We start from the raw sequence: 18,140 nt of genomic DNA, 5'->3' as shown, positions 1-18,140 counted from the left end.
GTTGCTATAGTCAAGCTTCAACTGTACCTGAAACTAAATGCCGACCATGAGTAAAATGTATGAATCAGAATACATTTATCACGAGCTGTTAGCGTGTTGGCCTTCAAGCTGAGGTAAAATCCAGACCCCCTGTATAACAGACACAAAAGTGCAATTGCTGGTATGTTTGTGTGCATAAAATCTGACCCTGGATTCGGAACACTGCAGACAGATAAAATGAACAGAGCGGATACAGCGTTCGGCACTCTATACAATGTAGCTCTGTCTGAATATAGCACTATCCTGTCGAACACCAGCCAGTTTCCTAATGCAAAAAACTGAACCTGAAAAGAATTCTAAGCCAAAATACTTCAGCAAATGCTGACCCAAGCTAGTTTACGAAAGGGGCTTTTACTAATTCTGTGAGAAGCAAAATAGCTTTCGAGACCGAGTTGTATTCATTCAGAAGCAGACTTGTTCACTTTCAAAGGTGTCTCTAGGGCGGGGGTTGGAGTTATTAGAACATCCATCTGCTTTAGGTCGAATGAGGCCTGTCTTTTTGATCTACTATGGTAGAGAATTGTGGAGATGATTCAGAAAACAAACGGTGTAACACCAGCTTTGCAGTGGACTGGAGGACTCTTATTGCCACGGTAATCATCGCCATGGCAGGCAGAAGAAGGAACAATGGAAGAAAAGACTCACTGCAGACACACTACAAGCTGGGGGGGAAAAATCATTGGTTTTATGTCTTTAATGGTCAGAGAAGAAACAGGTCACCCTTTTAACACTGATAAATACATGGTTTCTTCTAATCAGAATTAACAGAAGAAAAAGCCTGTGGAAAAAAACAAACAAACAAAATATTCATGCTCCAAAAGAAAAAGAAATTCCTTCCAAAAAAAAAGGGCAAATGTTCTTCCCCATTTATTTTTTTCACATCAGAACAGTAAGATCTATAAGAAAGACCTTAAATAAAGTGCAGACTGTGTTGGGAGGGCAGAAGACAAACTAATTCCAGAGTCTCCGACACTAGACCCCAACTAACATTCAATAAACGGGGGAGGATGGGGGGGGGGGGGGGGTCCCCCCATTTCCTGTCCTTGCTAAAGGAGGAACTAGTTTTAGTGAAATGAAGAGTGGAGAGGAAGCAAAACAAATAGCTTGCTAATATATGCCTCCAATCACAAACACAAGATGGCTTTACACATGAGAGGGGGGGAAGTGAAAGAAAACGAGAGAGAAGAAAAGGATGTCAAAATGAGTTTAAAAACAGTTTACAGTAAATTGCACAAAAATCGATTTTTCTTTTTTTTATTTAGAAGTGTGAAGGGTGGATGTGAGCTCAGATAGTGTTTGTCTATGGGGTTTTCTTGACTTGCAAACCCCAGCACGGGGCAGTGGTCACATGTTTGATTACAGTCTGACGAATTTCAAATTCAACGCCAATGTAGCACATTGATTGTACTTTGGATACATGAAAAACGACAACTTATTAATTACTCTGCCACTTAGCATTGAAAACCCGAAGAAAGGCTTTAAGTGGGTATAAGGGAGATTTAGCCCCACCCTCAAACAAACTTTATTTATTTATTTTTGTCAAATGTAACTTGTGATCAAACCATATCGTCAAGCTCGACAGTCCTTCCCCTGTTACCAAACTACTCAAAAATAATCACCTTTCAAATTGCACTCAAATAATCACGTTTCAGACGAGGAGTCTGTGTAGGCCTAATGTGACTTGGCACTGTGAGAGAGGAGGGCAGCGGGGCTGGGGGAGAGAGGAGGGCAGCGGGGCTGGGGGAGTGAGGAGGGCAGCGGGGCTGGGGGAGTGAGGAGGGCAGCGGGGCTGGGGGAGTGAGGAGGGCAGCGGGGCTGGGGGAGAGAGGAGGGCAGCGGGGCTGGGGGAGTGAGGAGGGCAGCGGGGCTGGGGGAGAGAGGAGGGCAGCGGGGCTGGGGGAGAGAGGAGGGCAGCGGGGCTGGGGGAGTGAGGAGGGCAGCGGGGCTGGGGGAGAGAGGAGGGCAGCGGGGCTGGGGGAGTGAGGAGGGCAGCGGGGCTGGGGGAGAGAGGAGGGCAGCGGGGCTGGGGGAGTGAGGAGGGCAGCGGGGCTGGGGGAGAGAGGAGGGCAGCGGGGCTGGGGGAGAGAGGAGGGCAGCGGGGCTGGGGGAGTGAGGAGGGCAGCGGGGCTGGGGGAGAGAGGAGGGCAGCGGGGCTGGGGGAGTGAGGAGGGCAGCGGGGCTGGGGGAGTGAGGAGGGCAGCGGGGCTGGGGGAGAGAGGAGGGCAGCGGGGCTGGGGGAGTGAGGAGGGCAGCGGGGCTGGGGGAGTGAGGAGGGCAGCGGGGCTGGGGGAGAGAGGAGGGCAGCGGGGCTGGGGGAGTGAGGAGGGCAGCGGGGCTGGGGGAGTGAGGGCTGCACCCAGAACCTGGTGGTGTACATTCTGGAGAACACGGTACTGATCCACACCGCCTGGTTGCAAGGAATCAGGACTCCATGTCTGGGGAGGGAGGGGGGAGCAAATAAAACAGTCCCACAGCATAGCAGGCCTTGTTGCCATGGTGAAATGGTGTAGGTGGGATGGAGCAGATAAGGCATAGGGGAAGTGAGAGAAAGGAGGTGTGTGTGTGTGTGTGGGGAGGGCAACACTGCAGTCACACTAGCTGAGGGTTCCTCTGGGTGTAGGGGCAGGTACCCGGGGGGGGCAGGAATGTGAGGAAAGTGGGCAGGCGTTGGCACAGTCACTCCATGTGAAAGGGGGAGAGCTCAATGCTGATTGGAGGACTGAAGTAACTAGCATATTCCCCCATGCCACTGGATACACACACACACACACCCATGTGCAAACATTCCCCAAATATTCACACCATTATCACCACCCCCACCCCACCCCCACAGCGGTCCTCGATAAGCTCTTGGCACTTTAAAAAGTTTCGACATTGAGAAATCAATACTAGCAGGGACATGAGACTCCTGTCCAATCAGGAGGTGGAGCCTCTCCCTGTCCTGTGCTTTCATTGGTCCTCAAGGCTCCAATCACACTCTGGATATTCTCTTCAGGGACCTGGATGAATAAGTACATAAACACATTTACTTCCATAGCTAAAGTGCTGGCACAATTTAATCAGGTGGAGGGCGCTCACACAACGAACATCTTCACGTTTACTAACCAGGGCGTGGTCAAACTTGAAGGTGCTGATGTAATATGCTGGAATGTCAGCGGTGGCCAATGGTTCCGATATCTGAGCCACTATTCCACATTCATCTGTCAGGAAAGAATGAAAAAAAACAGACATTTACTGACTGTATTACATAATCCCACTGATTAAAAAAAACAAGCCATTATGGAAAAACGCTTGAAAGTATTATGTGTTGAGTATTTAAAGAAGGAGATTAATTTTAAGATGTTGTTTAAGAAAACCAAACACAAAAAAAAAAAAGAAGAAAACCAAACACACACACAAAAACCCAACCCACCAAATCCTAATGGCTGTCCTCCAATGCGAACCATTTTCCACAACTCTCCTGATGCGCTGGTAAACAGTACGTTGTTGGGAAACCTGGACAAAAAGCAAACTGGCAGTCAGCTCCAAACAGGGCAGCAGGCTTCTTCAACTCCTTCACGTTACACGTCAGGAATTTGCCTCAGAAATACACAGACAGTCCGTGAGGGGAGAATTAGCTTTAGCCACAGGTAGCTAAAAGCCGTGATGACTAGGCAGAGGTCCTGACCTTCGGGTCGTCTGCTCGTCCATGACCAGAGAGATGTAGCCCTCGATCAAGGAGAAGGAGAAGAAGCGGATGTGTCCCGAATCCTCGCTTGATGCCTCCGGCTGCTTCCCTCTGCCAAGGGGGTTGAAAGCACAGCAGGTTTGACGTTAACCGCTCCATGGCGTTAGCCCCACCAGACCCTGACCTAGCTTGCTCACTCGCTCACCTGCCCGCCCCCGGCCTGCCCCCGAGCACAGAGGTCACGACATGGGATCTGCTGGTTGTTCAGCGTGACTCTAGTAAAGGAGTGTAAGTGCAGACCCGTGGCTTTGAAGCCGAGGGTTTTTAGGAGAGCAGTGGTGCATGTTCATTGTGCGCCGAGGTTCAGCTGATGGCCTTTTGGCTCAGCCAGCGTTCCACTCTTTGGCCTTGAAAAAGCTCCAGACCTCATTTGGTGTTACGTTTCGGGACTCCGTCCTGCTCCAAGGTGAAATACCTTCCCCTACACGTTGAGGTTCTCAGCTGGACCTGACCAACTTCGACACTCCCCAAATCCTCCTGCTGCTGCTTACGGCAGCAATATTTTTTTAATATTTGAAACTGCAGAGCTCACACATGACTGGAGCAGCACTGGCCCTCCTGATCAGTCACATGATCTAAGGTTCCTAGTCCACTCATCATCAGGGCAAACGCTGAGTCCCGTGTTCTCTGTATTCAAATCAGCTATTGATTGGAGTTCTTACCCAGCTAAGCAGACGGTGTCCCAACAGGGATGAATCATTAACAATAGTATAAAGTATTGTGGACAAAACTGTTAAGTTAGACTGGACTGGGAGTGCTCTACAATAAACCATCTTTATGTGTCCCAGCCTCCTGACTCCCTTCCCTGGGCAAGGACAAAGACTCCCACCACAAACAACCACTGAACATGAGAAATTATTATTTTAAGTTTCTTGGAGGGGGACTGTGTATAAACTGTGTATTTCTTCTATGGGGGGCTGTGTATAAACACCTGCAAAACTCCTGTAATTCCTATAGGGTTCACCCAATGCAAATATGAGTGCATGCTTTTGTATTATGTTGGCTTTCTGAACTTTGGTCTGAGTCTTTGTTGCATTTCTAATCAAATTTGCCGAGCCAAAGCAACGGCACAAACCATCCAGCAGCGTGGCTGGATCACCTTTGCCACTCAGGCTGTAAACACTGCATTTAAATGTATACATTACCCAAGCGTGCTTAAATATGTAATATCACGTTATCTCTTGGAATATTTCTGCAACTCTAACACTCTTCTCCCAAATACAATGTGCCATCACTACTAAAAGGCCTGGCAGATGGCTCTCTGGGCCGTCCATATGCATGGCAGGAGGAGAGGTGGGGGGGTTGCGTAGCGAGGGGGGTGGTGGGGCCTTACCCGCCCGAGTAGAACATCACGTCCATGAGAAGGGTAGCCACCGAGGGCAGCGTGTCAGGGTCCAGGCTCGTCACGCAGAACATGTTACTAGGACTGGAGAGAGGGTGAATGATGGGACGAGGGACTGGATAGGGTGGGGGGGGGGGGGGTAAAAGCAGGGAGATGGATAGATAAACGTATGATTATTAAATACACAAGCTAATTTTTTATTATCATGCTGCTTGTCTTAACTCTACGAGCAACACACAAATGGTTATGAAATTTTAAAAGGCAGGCAAACAAGGTAGTGTATTAACCCAAGAATACATGCCATACTCCGTTTGGGATAAATGAGCTAATGTAGAGCCAATGAAGTCCAGCCTGCACAAGGACTCCCTACAGCCCAGTCCCGCCCGCTATATAGGAGGCGTCGGAGCACAACCCTCCCAGCTCACGGCTCCATCAGCGGGCCAGACAACCCAGGCACGTGGTGGGGGGTGACTGTCTTACGCCTTCACATCTACTACATCGATCACTCCTCCCAAAACACACTCCCATCCAAACTCTAGAAAAGGTTCAAAAGCACAAGGTCCGGGGGGGGTGTGGTGGGCGGGGCTGCTTACCCAGTTTAGGTTTGACAAAACCATTGGTGACGCCAGAGCAGTTGGCGGCGACGGTCTCTCCGTTGACCACCCGGAGGAGGGTGAACTCTGAAGACAGCGTGTGCATGACCATGGGAAGATCCCGCTCTCGGACCTGCACACGCAACCCAAAGCAAGCAGTGATTAGCTTGAGCACAGCCAAAAGGAGATGGTAAACAAGGTGCTGTGCCATTGTGTGTGTGTGTGTGTGTGTAGGGGATGATCTACTTTTTCTGGACTAGAGCCAGTTAGTGGTTTCTAGCACCGGTCTAGTCTCTTGTGTTTTGGCCTCTCTGACTTGGATGACTCATCCTATTGAGGGTTGCATGATTAGCTCGTTTTAGCTGTGAATTAGGTGCCTGGGGGAGTCTAATAAAAATGTGCACAACAACATGAGGCTAACACTCAGAAAAAGATTGTGTTTAGCTACACGAGTAGCTAACATGCCTAATGAACCTGGATTTTCTTGGCTATCCGGTGCACGAACAAGTGGTCATTACATGTTTACTCCTCAGACAGTTCATTTAAAATGAGCGATGTAAATTTGAACTGAATATCAAGTATTCAGCATTAAGGAGGTCTTTATATGTGAAGAGTAAGTGAACAGGACTTACTAAAAAAGCTTAAAATCAGGCGTAACAGCTCATGTATAGAGGCTACTCACTCTGGCACACAAAGCTTCAACACCACGTTCTTTTACTGCCTCTATAGAAACGGTAGGTTCTTTGCCATATCTAAACCAATCGCACTTGGTCAGGACGGCCGTAATATGACACTCAGCTGTCATCTGGACATAGCCCGCATGTCTCACGCTCTTCCTAGAAACGCTACAGGAGGTACCAGACTTGATCGTGCAGGGCGTTTCTAGTGAAGCAAGCCCCCATTAAGGGACAAAAAACAGCTTACCATCTCCTGGACTGTGTATGACCCAAACTGGCTCATTTAAATGAACCACATCAGAAAGATAACACAGATTTACATTTCAAACATAATTAATACATTATAGGCAAAAAAAAAGATAATAGATAACAAGTGTCTCTCATGAAAACAATAAAACTAATTCAAAAGTTTCAAAGAACCCATGCAAAACAGAAACAGGAGGTTATTTCACTGGCTTTCAGATCCACTTTCACTGTGGGCTATTTTGTCAGTGTCTGGAAGTTCATCCAATATCCTCAAGGGCTACATCTGACTGTCATTAACTTATGAAAAGCAGGAGATAGAGAGAGAGAGAGAGAAAGAGAGAGAGAGAGAGAGAGAAACAGCCCCAAACATTTTCCATTTGAACTCTTGAGCTTGACAACAAGCCCTTTGTGAAACTACAAAATACATTCCACAAGCACGCCTATACAAGAAAGGGAAAATCAGACCATCAAAGACAAGTACATGTCCCACGTACTCCCGTTAAAAAATAATAAGAAAACACACACACACACACACACACACACACACACACACACACACACACACACACACACACACACACACAAAAAGGGGGTTATTTCAGCTTCCCAATGCGCCGAGCATTTGGGCCAGGCCCCGCTATTTATAAAACAGACTGGGGTGAGGAGGAGGAGGAAGAGGAAGAGGAGGGGCTGAAGCCTGCAGCCTGAAGGCATGCCGTCACCACGGTCACCGGCACGGAGCTGGGTCACGTCCACTCGCTCGCCAAAGACCCTCACGGGGGGGGGGGTGGTGGTGGTGGGGGGAAGGGGTGTTTGTATGTTAATGTTCATAAAGAGGGCTTAGAAAACTCATGGGTCTTGAGGTAGAGGAGAAAGACACAGCCGTGTGTGAATGTGTGTGTGTGAGAGAGAGAGAGAGAGAGGGGGGGGGGGGGGGAAGGAGAGAGAGACTCGGTGCGAGTGGTGTTTTGTGCGCACAGTGGTAGAAGATTCACACAGACACTCAACATGCTCACACCGCAAACAATGTGCTGAGGCAACAAATGTGGACAGCTGTCCTGGTTGACAAGCCCGGGTGTGGACAGAGTCAGCGCATTTTTCCCCTGCTTTTAAATAATCCTCCTTTGGCCAAAGGCTGCTTATTTTATTTGCCTTTGACAGATAATACACAAAATTGAGAGCAAAGCTGTGCGTTTGGCATCGCAAGGTGGCCAAATTACAGATTTAAAATGCATAGAACCAAACTGCTGCGTCTCGTCTAGCAGTTGATGGACATTCCTAATACTACTGATTAGGTAGAACATTTGTGTGTACTCAGAAAGGCTGAGCTCGGTCACGAAACCTGTCATTTGGTGCCGCAGGTGGGATGTGCGCTGACCACGTTACTAAACGAAGCTTATTGCAACTTACTGTTAAAATTACCGCTGGTCTGCAAACTTGTCACAATGTCAGTAGGACAATGTTGCATGGTTCTACGAAAGCTAGAAGTGGTTAAAATTGTACGGAGCTTACGTTAAAAAAGTGTGAACTATTGATCTAGCCAACTAGCATGCTTGATGTCAATGCTAACCTTTCGGTGTGTTTTAAGATGTCTCAATAAATTTGTTAAGATTCTTGTTTTTTTCAGCCCACACTTCAATTTCACAAGTCTTAAGTCACAAGTCAAGCAAAAGCACGAATCTAATTGCAAGTCTTTCAAAATCCGTTGGAAGTGCGACTCGAGTCGCCAACTGTGAGTGTTGGGTGTCAGCTTTTAAAAATAAGTGTATTTATGGGCGATCTACGTAGGAACCCGGCAGGGTTATACACAGTTCTCCATTTCAGGGTAACGTACGTAATTGGACAAATGACCAAGGTTGTTTTCATGCTTAGCACTTGCTCACAAATACTTCATTTGAAAATGTACCAATTACATGCAGAATAAAGTGCTTTTTCGTGATCCTTAATGCTTAGTTTTGTCTCATTTGTAACAAAAAAAAAAACCGTTTTGTTATTAAAGTTTAACAGTGGTTTGCCTTCAGTAAGGCCAGTTTGGTAATATCTGGCACACCTGTGCCACCTACATTCTGACCATGTTAATCCGTCAAGGCTTTCATTTTGTATTCTGGGGTCATCCAAGCCTATGGTTGTCACTGGCATGCCAGGCCAAACGCTACGGCCAAGTTCTCCAGTGCCATCTTGCCTCTTATGTACCAGACAATAGATGGACACACCCAATATTTTGGCTCTGATTAATTTATTCAGTCTTTTTCCATAATGACACTACATTGGTTCTCATACTGCTTAGCCATAAACTAGAGGTGCAAATTTCACATGCAGAAACTTTAGAGATTTAGAGCTGCCCGGTGATAAAAGCGGCTAAGGCAAAGGGCTGGTTAAAAAAAAAAATCTCTATGCTGCCAGTTGTCCAGTTAATTATTGTGTCCTGAAATAAGGGAGCTATCTTTAAGAAAAAGGTTGTGTCAGTTCACCCAGTCCAGATGGAAATCCCCTCCGACTAAGGCCATTTTCCCTGAGTCATTGTTTCACTTTTAACCAATGAGCATACACACAGAATGAAAAGCAAAACAGATCAAAATGACAGAAACACGCCTTACATAAATAACTGAACGCATTGTACGTCTGCATTTTATAATAGTTGGAAATAGCTATTTGACAGCTGGAAGGGAGTGCAGCTGTGTGCAAAGTGTTTGTGGTGTTCACTGACCTTTACGACCGAAACGCAGAAAGACCGAACGCGTGTGGTGTCATCATATTTACGGCATGGTGAACACTTCATTTTGCTAGCTCAGCTTTTACTCGGGTGGCACAACATATTGCTTTGTCAATCACGGTCTGACACAACTTGCTACGATATCACAATAATTGTTAATATGCAAATGTGCAAGTTAAAGAAACTCTTAATGAAAGCTTAATGATATCACAATATGGTCAATACAGAAGCACAGTGAGACTCACCAGTATAAAGTCAGTCTGGTAGGTGGACAACATGAATACTGAGATGTTGTGATCAGCCAATGGTGCGATGACGGACTTGGCGATTTTGGTCACCCCGATTGGCTGAGAGCTGGTGGCGCTTCCGCCCCCCGATACCACATTAAGAGCCAACCACGTCGCATCCGCCACGCTGAGATATTCCGACTCGGGCAGTTCTGGGATCAGTATGAAGGGAAGAGGAAGAGACAAGATGTGATTCAAGATGGATGAATGCAGAACCCTTACCCTTTCAAAATGAATGAAGCCATAAACCGGTCCATTGCTTCCACAATGCCTTGTACATCTCTGATGATATTCTGATGAGCTCAGACGCTGGATGTCCTTCTGACCTAGCCGTCAATCTCTCAGACGGCAACAGGAGCTCATTTAAATGCACATGCATTTTCAAGTGCCGAGTTTGGTGCAACACATAAATCTCTGCGTTTAACACCTGAGCAGCTAAATGTATTTTTCATTTGTTGACAAATGTGTCAATTTCCCTAAATGAAGCGTATGTCCAAGTCAGACCTCACGGTCACCTGACAAGAGTTCAAAAGAAAAACTATCTATAAACTGGGAAAACTTTTAGCGAACAGAATACCTGCACCAATCTTGCGGCCCGGAACTTCTGGTATCCATGGTGACCAGTGAGGGTCACCTTGGCAACCCATGTGTAATGACATGAATTCACTCAGTCAACCACAAAATCAAACCAGCCAGCAGCTTGGCCTCTGTTAACCCATAATGGGGAGGGGGGTGTAGCTGATGGAGCAACATGTGGTCAAACATTGCCAGCAACTCAAGATGCAAAGGGATTACACATGGTGTGTGTGTATATGTGTGTGTGTGTGTGTGTGTGTGTGTGTGGAGGGGGGGGGTTGCTTCCTTTCTGCACGTGCCTGGATAAAAATGCTGAGCGTACCTTTAAAGCCGTCTTCGTCCACAATGATGGTATAATCCTCAGGAGTCTCGGTCAAGCTGAAGAACTTACATCTGTGGGGTCAGACAGACAGACAAGGGGAGCATTTAGGCTGGGGGGGGGGGGGGATTATGTACATTCATACTCAAAAGAAAGCCCCCCCAAAAACAGGGATCTTGGTGAGAATGAAGGAGACATGTCGTGTATGCTCCTACGATGTTCTCAGATGCACTGAGGTGAAGACGCAGACACAAGCACATGGACGCACACATAATGCTTCTCTCTGGTAATTACGTAAGAACCACTCATCTTCCTGTAGTCCAGCCATGTCTGCACGAGCAGTCAAAGCTACAGGTGACGAGCTGCTTATGCTGCCTGACCATCCTCAAATTTGGCATCTCCTTTTTAAAAACCACAACATGCTCCCGTGTTAACTCCAACGCACGATCCTGCGTGCACCCCCCCTAAACGATCCATATGTCCACACACACACACACACTACGTGTGTATTGTGCTGTTCCACTGCGTTGCGAAACAGAACCGACATTTGAATGCAACAGCTGCAGGAGCCATCCTATGCAAACCAGGCCTGGTGTTAATGTGGCCACAGGGACACAGGGTCCCTCTTTTATGCTTCTCGTAAAACCTGACCGCTGAAACCAGGGCATGGGGGGCCCTTACTCAAACCCTCACTGGTACCCCCGAAAGCCTTCCATGTTATTTTTCCTCAGCATGAGTACACCAGGAGGCTTGTTGATTCTGAAGAGCCGGGTCTGATGTCATGCTGCCAAAGAGGAGCACGACTTCTTGAAGGTTTGCGCTAGCGGCGGGAAGCTCTCGGATGACGGGACACGAGCCATCCGACCGGAGCCATCCGACCGGCCCCCTGAGGCGAGGAGCTGTGCTGATGAAAGGTATTCGTGGCCCGGTGGTGAAATAAAAAAATCAAACAGACGGGAAAGTCTTGTACGGTGTCAAAGGGGCCGGAGCATACAGGATTACTCCTGCATCAGCAAGCCACTGATCTCCAAATCAATTTGGCGAGGGGGCAGAGGAGAAGGGCGGACAGGGCCCTCCAAATTCACTCAGTATTTTCTCAGACTGAATGTATCTGGCGTGAGACCTTCGCTATGCCTCTGTCAAACCATAAAATATATGGGATCCCCAGAAATAAGGCTGCACGCTGAACTAATAAGACGTGGCACGTCGCTTTGCGCGATGTGCGAAATTCGTAAGCAAAGACGACAGCAGAGCAACCAGCCTGTAGATCGGCCGACATTTTATTTTTAAGGCCCATTAAATCAGAAAGTTTTGCTGTGACTCACCCAGAACAGACATTTACATGCTCTGGAGAATGCACTCATAATCTCTGAGCATATTTATCTTTTGGGCACAGGTAAATAAAGAAACAAACCGGAGATTTTATTTCCCTAGGAAGAGATAGAAACTAAAACAACAGAAAAAAACGCCAATTCTTTCAAAGGGTCAATTATCAGGTGAAACAAATTCCAAGAGATAATCCAAAATCTAATCACACATTCCTTTCACTCCCCTAAATCAAATTACAGAGTCAGGAAAAGCATAAATCGGCAAAATGATCAGGCAGAGATTGTAATCAGCCTATTTGGCATCTTCTTCACATACATCACCCAAGTTCTGATGACAGTGTACATCTATTATACCTACATGTATAATTCATACATACATACCTACCCCACATGGGCGTAAACAGGACGCAGCCATAATTAGCGCTGCAGCAGTGTGAGTCATTTACCTATGCAGACCCAAAAACACCCATGTGTTAGTGCACGAGCCTCGTGAGTGTTTCAGCTGCACGTCTCGCTTCCTCCTGCTTCGCACCTCATGTGCGGTGACACGGCCGAGTTTCCTTTCTGACGCGTGCCAGCCTCGCAGTGCCTCGCGCAACGTGCGACAGCCGCATCTCGGCGTTCTCGGCGCTAAGCGACGGCGGCCACGCCCCCGCTCGCGAGTTCTTTCTTTTTTCTTTCTTTCTTTCTTGGACCCACGCCACGTGCATTCTACACGAGCGCGAGACACTTCGCACAGAGTTCCGGAGCGGCCCGAAAGACTCGGACAACAGCAGATAAACAAGTAGTCGGCCAGGACGCTTCAATCTGACATACAGGACAAAGGGCCTAGAGTTATATATCTATGCCGAAACCCATTGAAAGCCGAAAAGAGGGGGGAGCTCTTAAAACAGATTCCAGGGCCTGCACAGCAAGAGAGCCTGTGCTGAACACAATAGAAGACCCTGAAGACACACTGCTCACAGCTAAATGCAGAACCACAAGAAGCTGCATTGGACAGCAGAAGGAATGTGAAAACATGGCCCTCGCTTCCCAGATTTGGGTTCACTATTATAGCCTTTTACTTTGGCTAAAGGGGAACCTCAATTCACAAATAAGTACCCTTAAATCTGTCATCAGGTTATTTCACCCTCAACAAGAATCTCCCTGGAATCCAGAACACATCAGCTCATTTTCACTTTCCAATTCCATAAGCAATGATCCTTTCTTAAATCAAACAAGCCCCCAAACTTTTAAACTTTGTCATAGCATTGACAGTGTACAGAAGAGTCTGTACAAAAAAAGGCACTTGCTTGTAGTAAGTGAAATCAGTCAGTTCTTAACCAGTTGATCTAATGAAGCTGAACCTCTTGGAGTAAATGTGAGTAAAATGTGATCTGGGAGGGGGTGATTCTAGCCCTGGCCATACCATGGTAACGGCACGGGGTCAGGATGAAATGCATGTAACTCATGCTCCCTGTTTCCTGATGGGTATTATGGGTATGATGGGGGGGAAATGCATAAACAAATACAGGACAAAAGTCGGCGGGGCCAGGGGACGTTGGCCCAAGGGGACGATATTTTGAAGCACTGACCAACAAACACCTGGTATCTCATCCACTCATCTTCCCCGCCGCATGGCAAGCACGCAACTCTGCAAACACGTTGATGCAACCTCCGTGGGCCAGCTGCTAAAGACGCCCTGCTAGTGCTCTCATCATCAAATGTCTGAGATAGCATATCGGATTAAGCCATGGCAGAAGCTGAAAGGGACTCTCGGTACAGAGCCACCCTCTGGCAACGACTTTAGTGCCCCAAAACGAGGTTTAATCTGCATCATGAACACGCACGAGCTACTTGCGAGGTCACAGCTTAACAAGGTTTGTTTTATTTGTATGCGAGTGGGCAAGACACTTTATTTCTACCCCTTGTCACTTTAAAAGCCCCACTGCGGGTTCTTTAGGGCTTCAACTCATGGCTCAGTAAAGCCCCCATAGGAGATGGCCTCAGATACCTCTACAAACACAGCCAGTGAGCCTTAAAGTCGAGGCGGATGACTGGCTTTGTTCAGACGGACCAGTTGGAAGGAATTAGGTTTAGAGCCTCACTGAACCAAGGGTCATAACACATTCCTACTGCATTGCTAATAGGCTTACACACAGACACAAACAAAAAAAAACATCTAAAAAATGTAATAATTTAATTATGTAAACATATTATAAATGCATGTGGCTATTATTGGACTAGCAGGTGACACGTGAGTGCATTGAGAGAGGTGCGCTAAACACTCCAAATCAATGCAAATTATTTTCTAGCCACAACTTTCCACTGCAGTTGTTTACAGCTTTTTTCCAGCAACCAGTACAATTCCATTGCAGCAGTGGGGTGAACGTTAGGTGTAAGGTGTCGGCGGCTTTCTCTTCGAAACGAAGGCTAAAAGGTCTCATTTTGTATCGAGGCACTGCAATTACAAATCGCAGATAATCTGACATCTGAAATGGCTTTGCAAGCACGTAATATGAGGTGTGGGGACGGCTGGCGGCTACCGCCTGTGATGATTGCAACATCGCCGATAGTGTTGGGCATCATCACGACGTAGAACGCTGCACACCGCTGCTGCAACTTTAATTTCAACGTAACCTGCGCGTATTTTTTTACGGATGCACGAGAGAAAAACAACAAGCTCGAGCTCTAAAGCACGTACACACACCCCTCTCACGTCGAATGAACTTCGCTACTACAAAAGGGGACAAAAATGACAGGTTAACAGCAACAAAAAAATATTCGACTAGTGATTAACCCCTCATCAAAGATTTAAAATCCTCATATTTGAATGAAAATGTAAAATAACCAAGTTATCTCAAACTGCAAATTGCTTCACACAAGAGGGATCCGTAGCTAGCTACTTTGCAGGCTAGCCTAAATTCCGCTTTAGGGACAGATTACTCAGATGTTTTAAACAGTAATGAAGGTAGCTGCTTTTTAGACAGTGACATTTGCAGTGAACATGTAGATTACGCTACTTACCTTGTTTTAGATGGCAGAAAAGCTAGTTTAATTAATCCGTGAGTGCAAGCCTGTATTCCCTCTTTTGCTATACTAGCTACTTTCAAGCTGTGTTCTAAAATATGCAATTCCATCTTTTGCGTCTTCTCATTTGTGGTACATCTAAAATTTATAAACGTCTATTCTTTGTTTATAAAAAAGAGAAAACAATAAATTAATTAATAAATAATAGAGCTTTAGCCAATTGACAGGGCTTCCTAAAACGCTAAACGCAGCGGAAAGGCTGGGACAGAAAAGGAAAAGTTGTCCCCTGAGAGAAAGAGAAAAGCGGGGTGAAATAAAAGCAAGCACAACCAGGTAAACGGGAAAGGAGAAAAGAGGACTGTCGGCCCCCGTGTTTCCACTCCGACAGGGATTGGAACGGTCCAGCAGCTGGTTACAGTGAAACAAACAACTTGCCACTCAAAAAAGGAGGCGGGCCAAATGATAGGCATACTGCATGCTGGGAATCGTAGTTCAATGCAAGTAATTTAAACTGAGCAAAAGTTTTCATTCACTGGAGCGAAACTGTTACGGTAGTTTAGATTTGGAAAGTTTAAAAAAATAGCTTCCAACTGCCAGTTTAAAACGAATTATTTTTCCTCACAAGATGCAGAATGTGTTGCCAAAGTATAAATGAATTTGTACGTCGGTAGATACTTGCAGACCAGTCAGAACCAGAGGCCAAATTATTTGTAAATCTTTAAATTAACCAAAAATCTTGGATATACAGATATGTCAGCTGTGAAAATATTTTATTTTCTTTAAAACAATGACTGTAATTAATGAGAATACAGTGATGTGTATGAAATCTACAAGTAGATTTGTATTTTCCTAGAGCACTTGACAACATTTCCAGTTCAATATGTAGCTCACAGAACACAATACAAAATCCCTTATTAATAATAAAAAATCCACTGACTTTGGAGAATTCTGATTTCACTTGTGCATTAGTAGCACAAGTTGACGTACTGGAAGTGCATGTTTTCTGCAAAGGCAGCAGAAAACCTGTTTGTGGCACTAAACTTCTGTGATAACACCTACCAAACGTAGCAGACATTTGACTTGACCTGAAACTGTAATTAAGCTTCATTGAACAGACTCGGTAATACACATCATTCTTTTTTATTGTAGTTCACACTTAAAACAAGCACACACAGCAACGGCTGTCCACAAGTCCCCACGCTGCCTGTCAAGCAGCTGTTGCCAACAACCACATTGCAAAGTTTAGAACATACATCGCCATGTTAAAAAGGTACCCGGCAGTTTAATCATTCACAAACTGTGTCAAACAGGCAATCAGTGCCTTCGCCACAGAGCCATAAAGACCAGAATTCTTTGCCTACACCGATGATAAGAGCCCGGGGCCATTCTGATCTCCCTAGGCACTAAATCAAGGATCTCTTAGTTCAAAGGACAGCCGTCCATTTAAATGCATGTGTTCAGTTATCATCTCAGCTGATGAGATTTAAGGCTTTCTGGCTTGAACAACACAAAACCCACGTGCATTCAATGAGGTTGCATAATGCATTGATGCTATTTAGGCCCATCAGCTTGGCAGTTAGTATGCTTGGCCCTAGGTTCATGTATGCTTTAAGTGCAGGCAGTTATCTTGTAGAATTTATTTAGAGCGGCGCATAAATAGATTAGAGGGGAGTGGGCTTAAGGTGGCGGAACAGCTGCCGTCATTCGTCTTCAAGACAGTTTAGCTGCTGTTGAAGAGGATAAAAAAAAAAAAATCATGAAACATTGTATGAGCGATTTGGCTGGGTAACAGTTCTTGCTGGCAAACACTGAAGTGTCAGAAATGAATTAGTCATGTATAAAGAAAATTTGTTGTATGTTATTGTTGTCCAGCAAAATGCAGAACACCGAGTTACACCATTTATGACTGGCCAACATTGGCTGTGGGGCTTATCTTAATGTCTCCTTCCTGAGAGTACTTGGAAAAACACTACTTATTGATCGGAGGGTACAGAAATAAGGGCACAAAGTGAGCACCATGCAATTCACAGCAGGATCCGGACAGACTACAGCTCACAGCAACCTTCACCGATGCGTCTCCTGCAATTAATGAGCACAGCATGCAACCACTGCATCATCTTCTGAAACCACACGCCATCAGACCATACACATCAGACCACACCCCATCAGACCACACTCAGACCACACCCCATACACATCAGTAAAGATCAAAACAAATGAGCACACACCCACCAGATTTCCTTCTGCAGTTCATTTGAAAGCATGTTGCACAAACTATAAACCAGGGGTCACCAACGTGGTCGCCCGCGGGCTTGTTTTAAAAACAGCTCACTATATTGCCATGCACCAAAGCGCTGCATCGTTTATGTTTTTGCTGCTATTAGCGATTGTCCGCGGTTGCTAGCGGTCTTCCCGCTTAGCAATTGACACGCGCACACGAACCCAATCCCCCCCCCGCTCAACAACTTTCGTTCGCCACCCCCCTCAACAACTTTCTTTCTGGTAGCCCTCCGCAATAATTGGTATCCAAGAAGTAGCTCCCAACTTCAAAAAGGTTGGTGACCCCTGCTATAAACCTTTAGCACTGAACCCATGCAGTCAACTAAGGTGAACAATCTATCCCTAGGTCCGAGTGCCTCAATTTGGACCAAAAGGGTAATTAGACAGCATAAAGTGGACTTGGACAACTCCCCCTCAGCTGCATTTTAACCACAAGTGTCTTTGACTTAAGGACTCTTCACCCTTAATTCAGGACCACCTGACCCAGGTGAAGCTGGGGGAACTGATGGTGGAGAAGCCACATCATTCTGGCCTGGGCCGCCATGTTCATGCCACCCATGACCCCTCTAGACTCCAATTTACTTTTTAGTCCGAGGTAAATACCTTCCACAGAAGTCATAGCCTTTTCAAAATGTAGCCACAGACCCAAGAAAGCCTTTTGTAATGTGTACTTTATTTTGAGAAAAAAAAAAAAAAAAAAAAACCAATGCCTACAAGCCATCACCCATAATGCTGAGCAGCAGAAGTAAAAACAAACCCAAATGAGCTGTGGAAACACAGTCTGGGGTAATGCAGGCAGGTGGGCAAACATGCTGTTTATAAACAAAAAGGGGGACGGGAGTGGTTTAAACGGGGGAGCAATTAACCATTCTGGGCAGTTCAAAATGAGCTAACGTTTCAGGACGAGGGCGGAGGCCTCGTTTTAGAACGTCATAAAAATGAAGTTCCCATAATACCGACAATGCAGTCTAGATGGTAAACTAGTAAATTCCCCCAACACAATC

The 18,140-nt window shown here is 46.2% G+C and overlaps 1 protein-coding gene across 1 annotated transcript; it reads right to left on the bottom strand.

The window, feature by feature from the left end:
* Positions 1-1,065: 1,065 nt before the first annotated feature.
* Positions 1,066-15,257, bottom strand: castor2 (cytosolic arginine sensor for mTORC1 subunit 2). Its single transcript, XM_077011129.1, has 9 exons — positions 14,854-15,257; positions 10,523-10,593; positions 9,583-9,776; positions 5,702-5,834; positions 5,100-5,223; positions 3,707-3,817; positions 3,452-3,534; positions 3,145-3,239; positions 1,066-3,038 (listed from the first exon to the last, which is right to left on the bottom strand). Exons 1-9 carry the CDS (start codon positions 14,964-14,966, stop codon positions 2,928-2,930), a joined length of 1,035 nt encoding a protein of 344 aa, XP_076867244.1. The 5' UTR covers positions 14,967-15,257; the 3' UTR covers positions 1,066-2,927.
* Between the last annotated feature and the right edge of the window lie 2,883 nt (positions 15,258-18,140).

Source organism: Brachyhypopomus gauderio, chromosome 7 (genome assembly GCF_052324685.1).
Source record: "Brachyhypopomus gauderio isolate BG-103 chromosome 7, BGAUD_0.2, whole genome shotgun sequence".
NCBI lineage: Eukaryota > Metazoa > Chordata > Actinopteri > Gymnotiformes > Hypopomidae > Brachyhypopomus > Brachyhypopomus gauderio.
The sequence above is the reverse complement of the archived record's forward strand: the minus strand, read 5'-3'. Positions and strand labels throughout refer to the sequence as shown.

Excerpts from the sequence above, each read along its gene's own strand:
- castor2 (XM_077011129.1), bottom strand. The coding sequence starts at position 14,966 with ATGGAATTGCATATTTTAGAACACAGCTTGAAAGTAGCTAGTATAGCA. Across the intron at positions 9,777-10,522 it reads GGACGAAGACGGCTTTAAAG|AACTGCCCGAGTCGGAATAT; the intron begins GTACGCTCAGCA and ends TACTGATCCCAG. Across the intron at positions 5,835-9,582 it reads ACCAGACTGACTTTATACTG|GTCCGAGAGCGGGATCTTCC; the intron begins GTGAGTCTCACT and ends TTGCGTGTGCAG.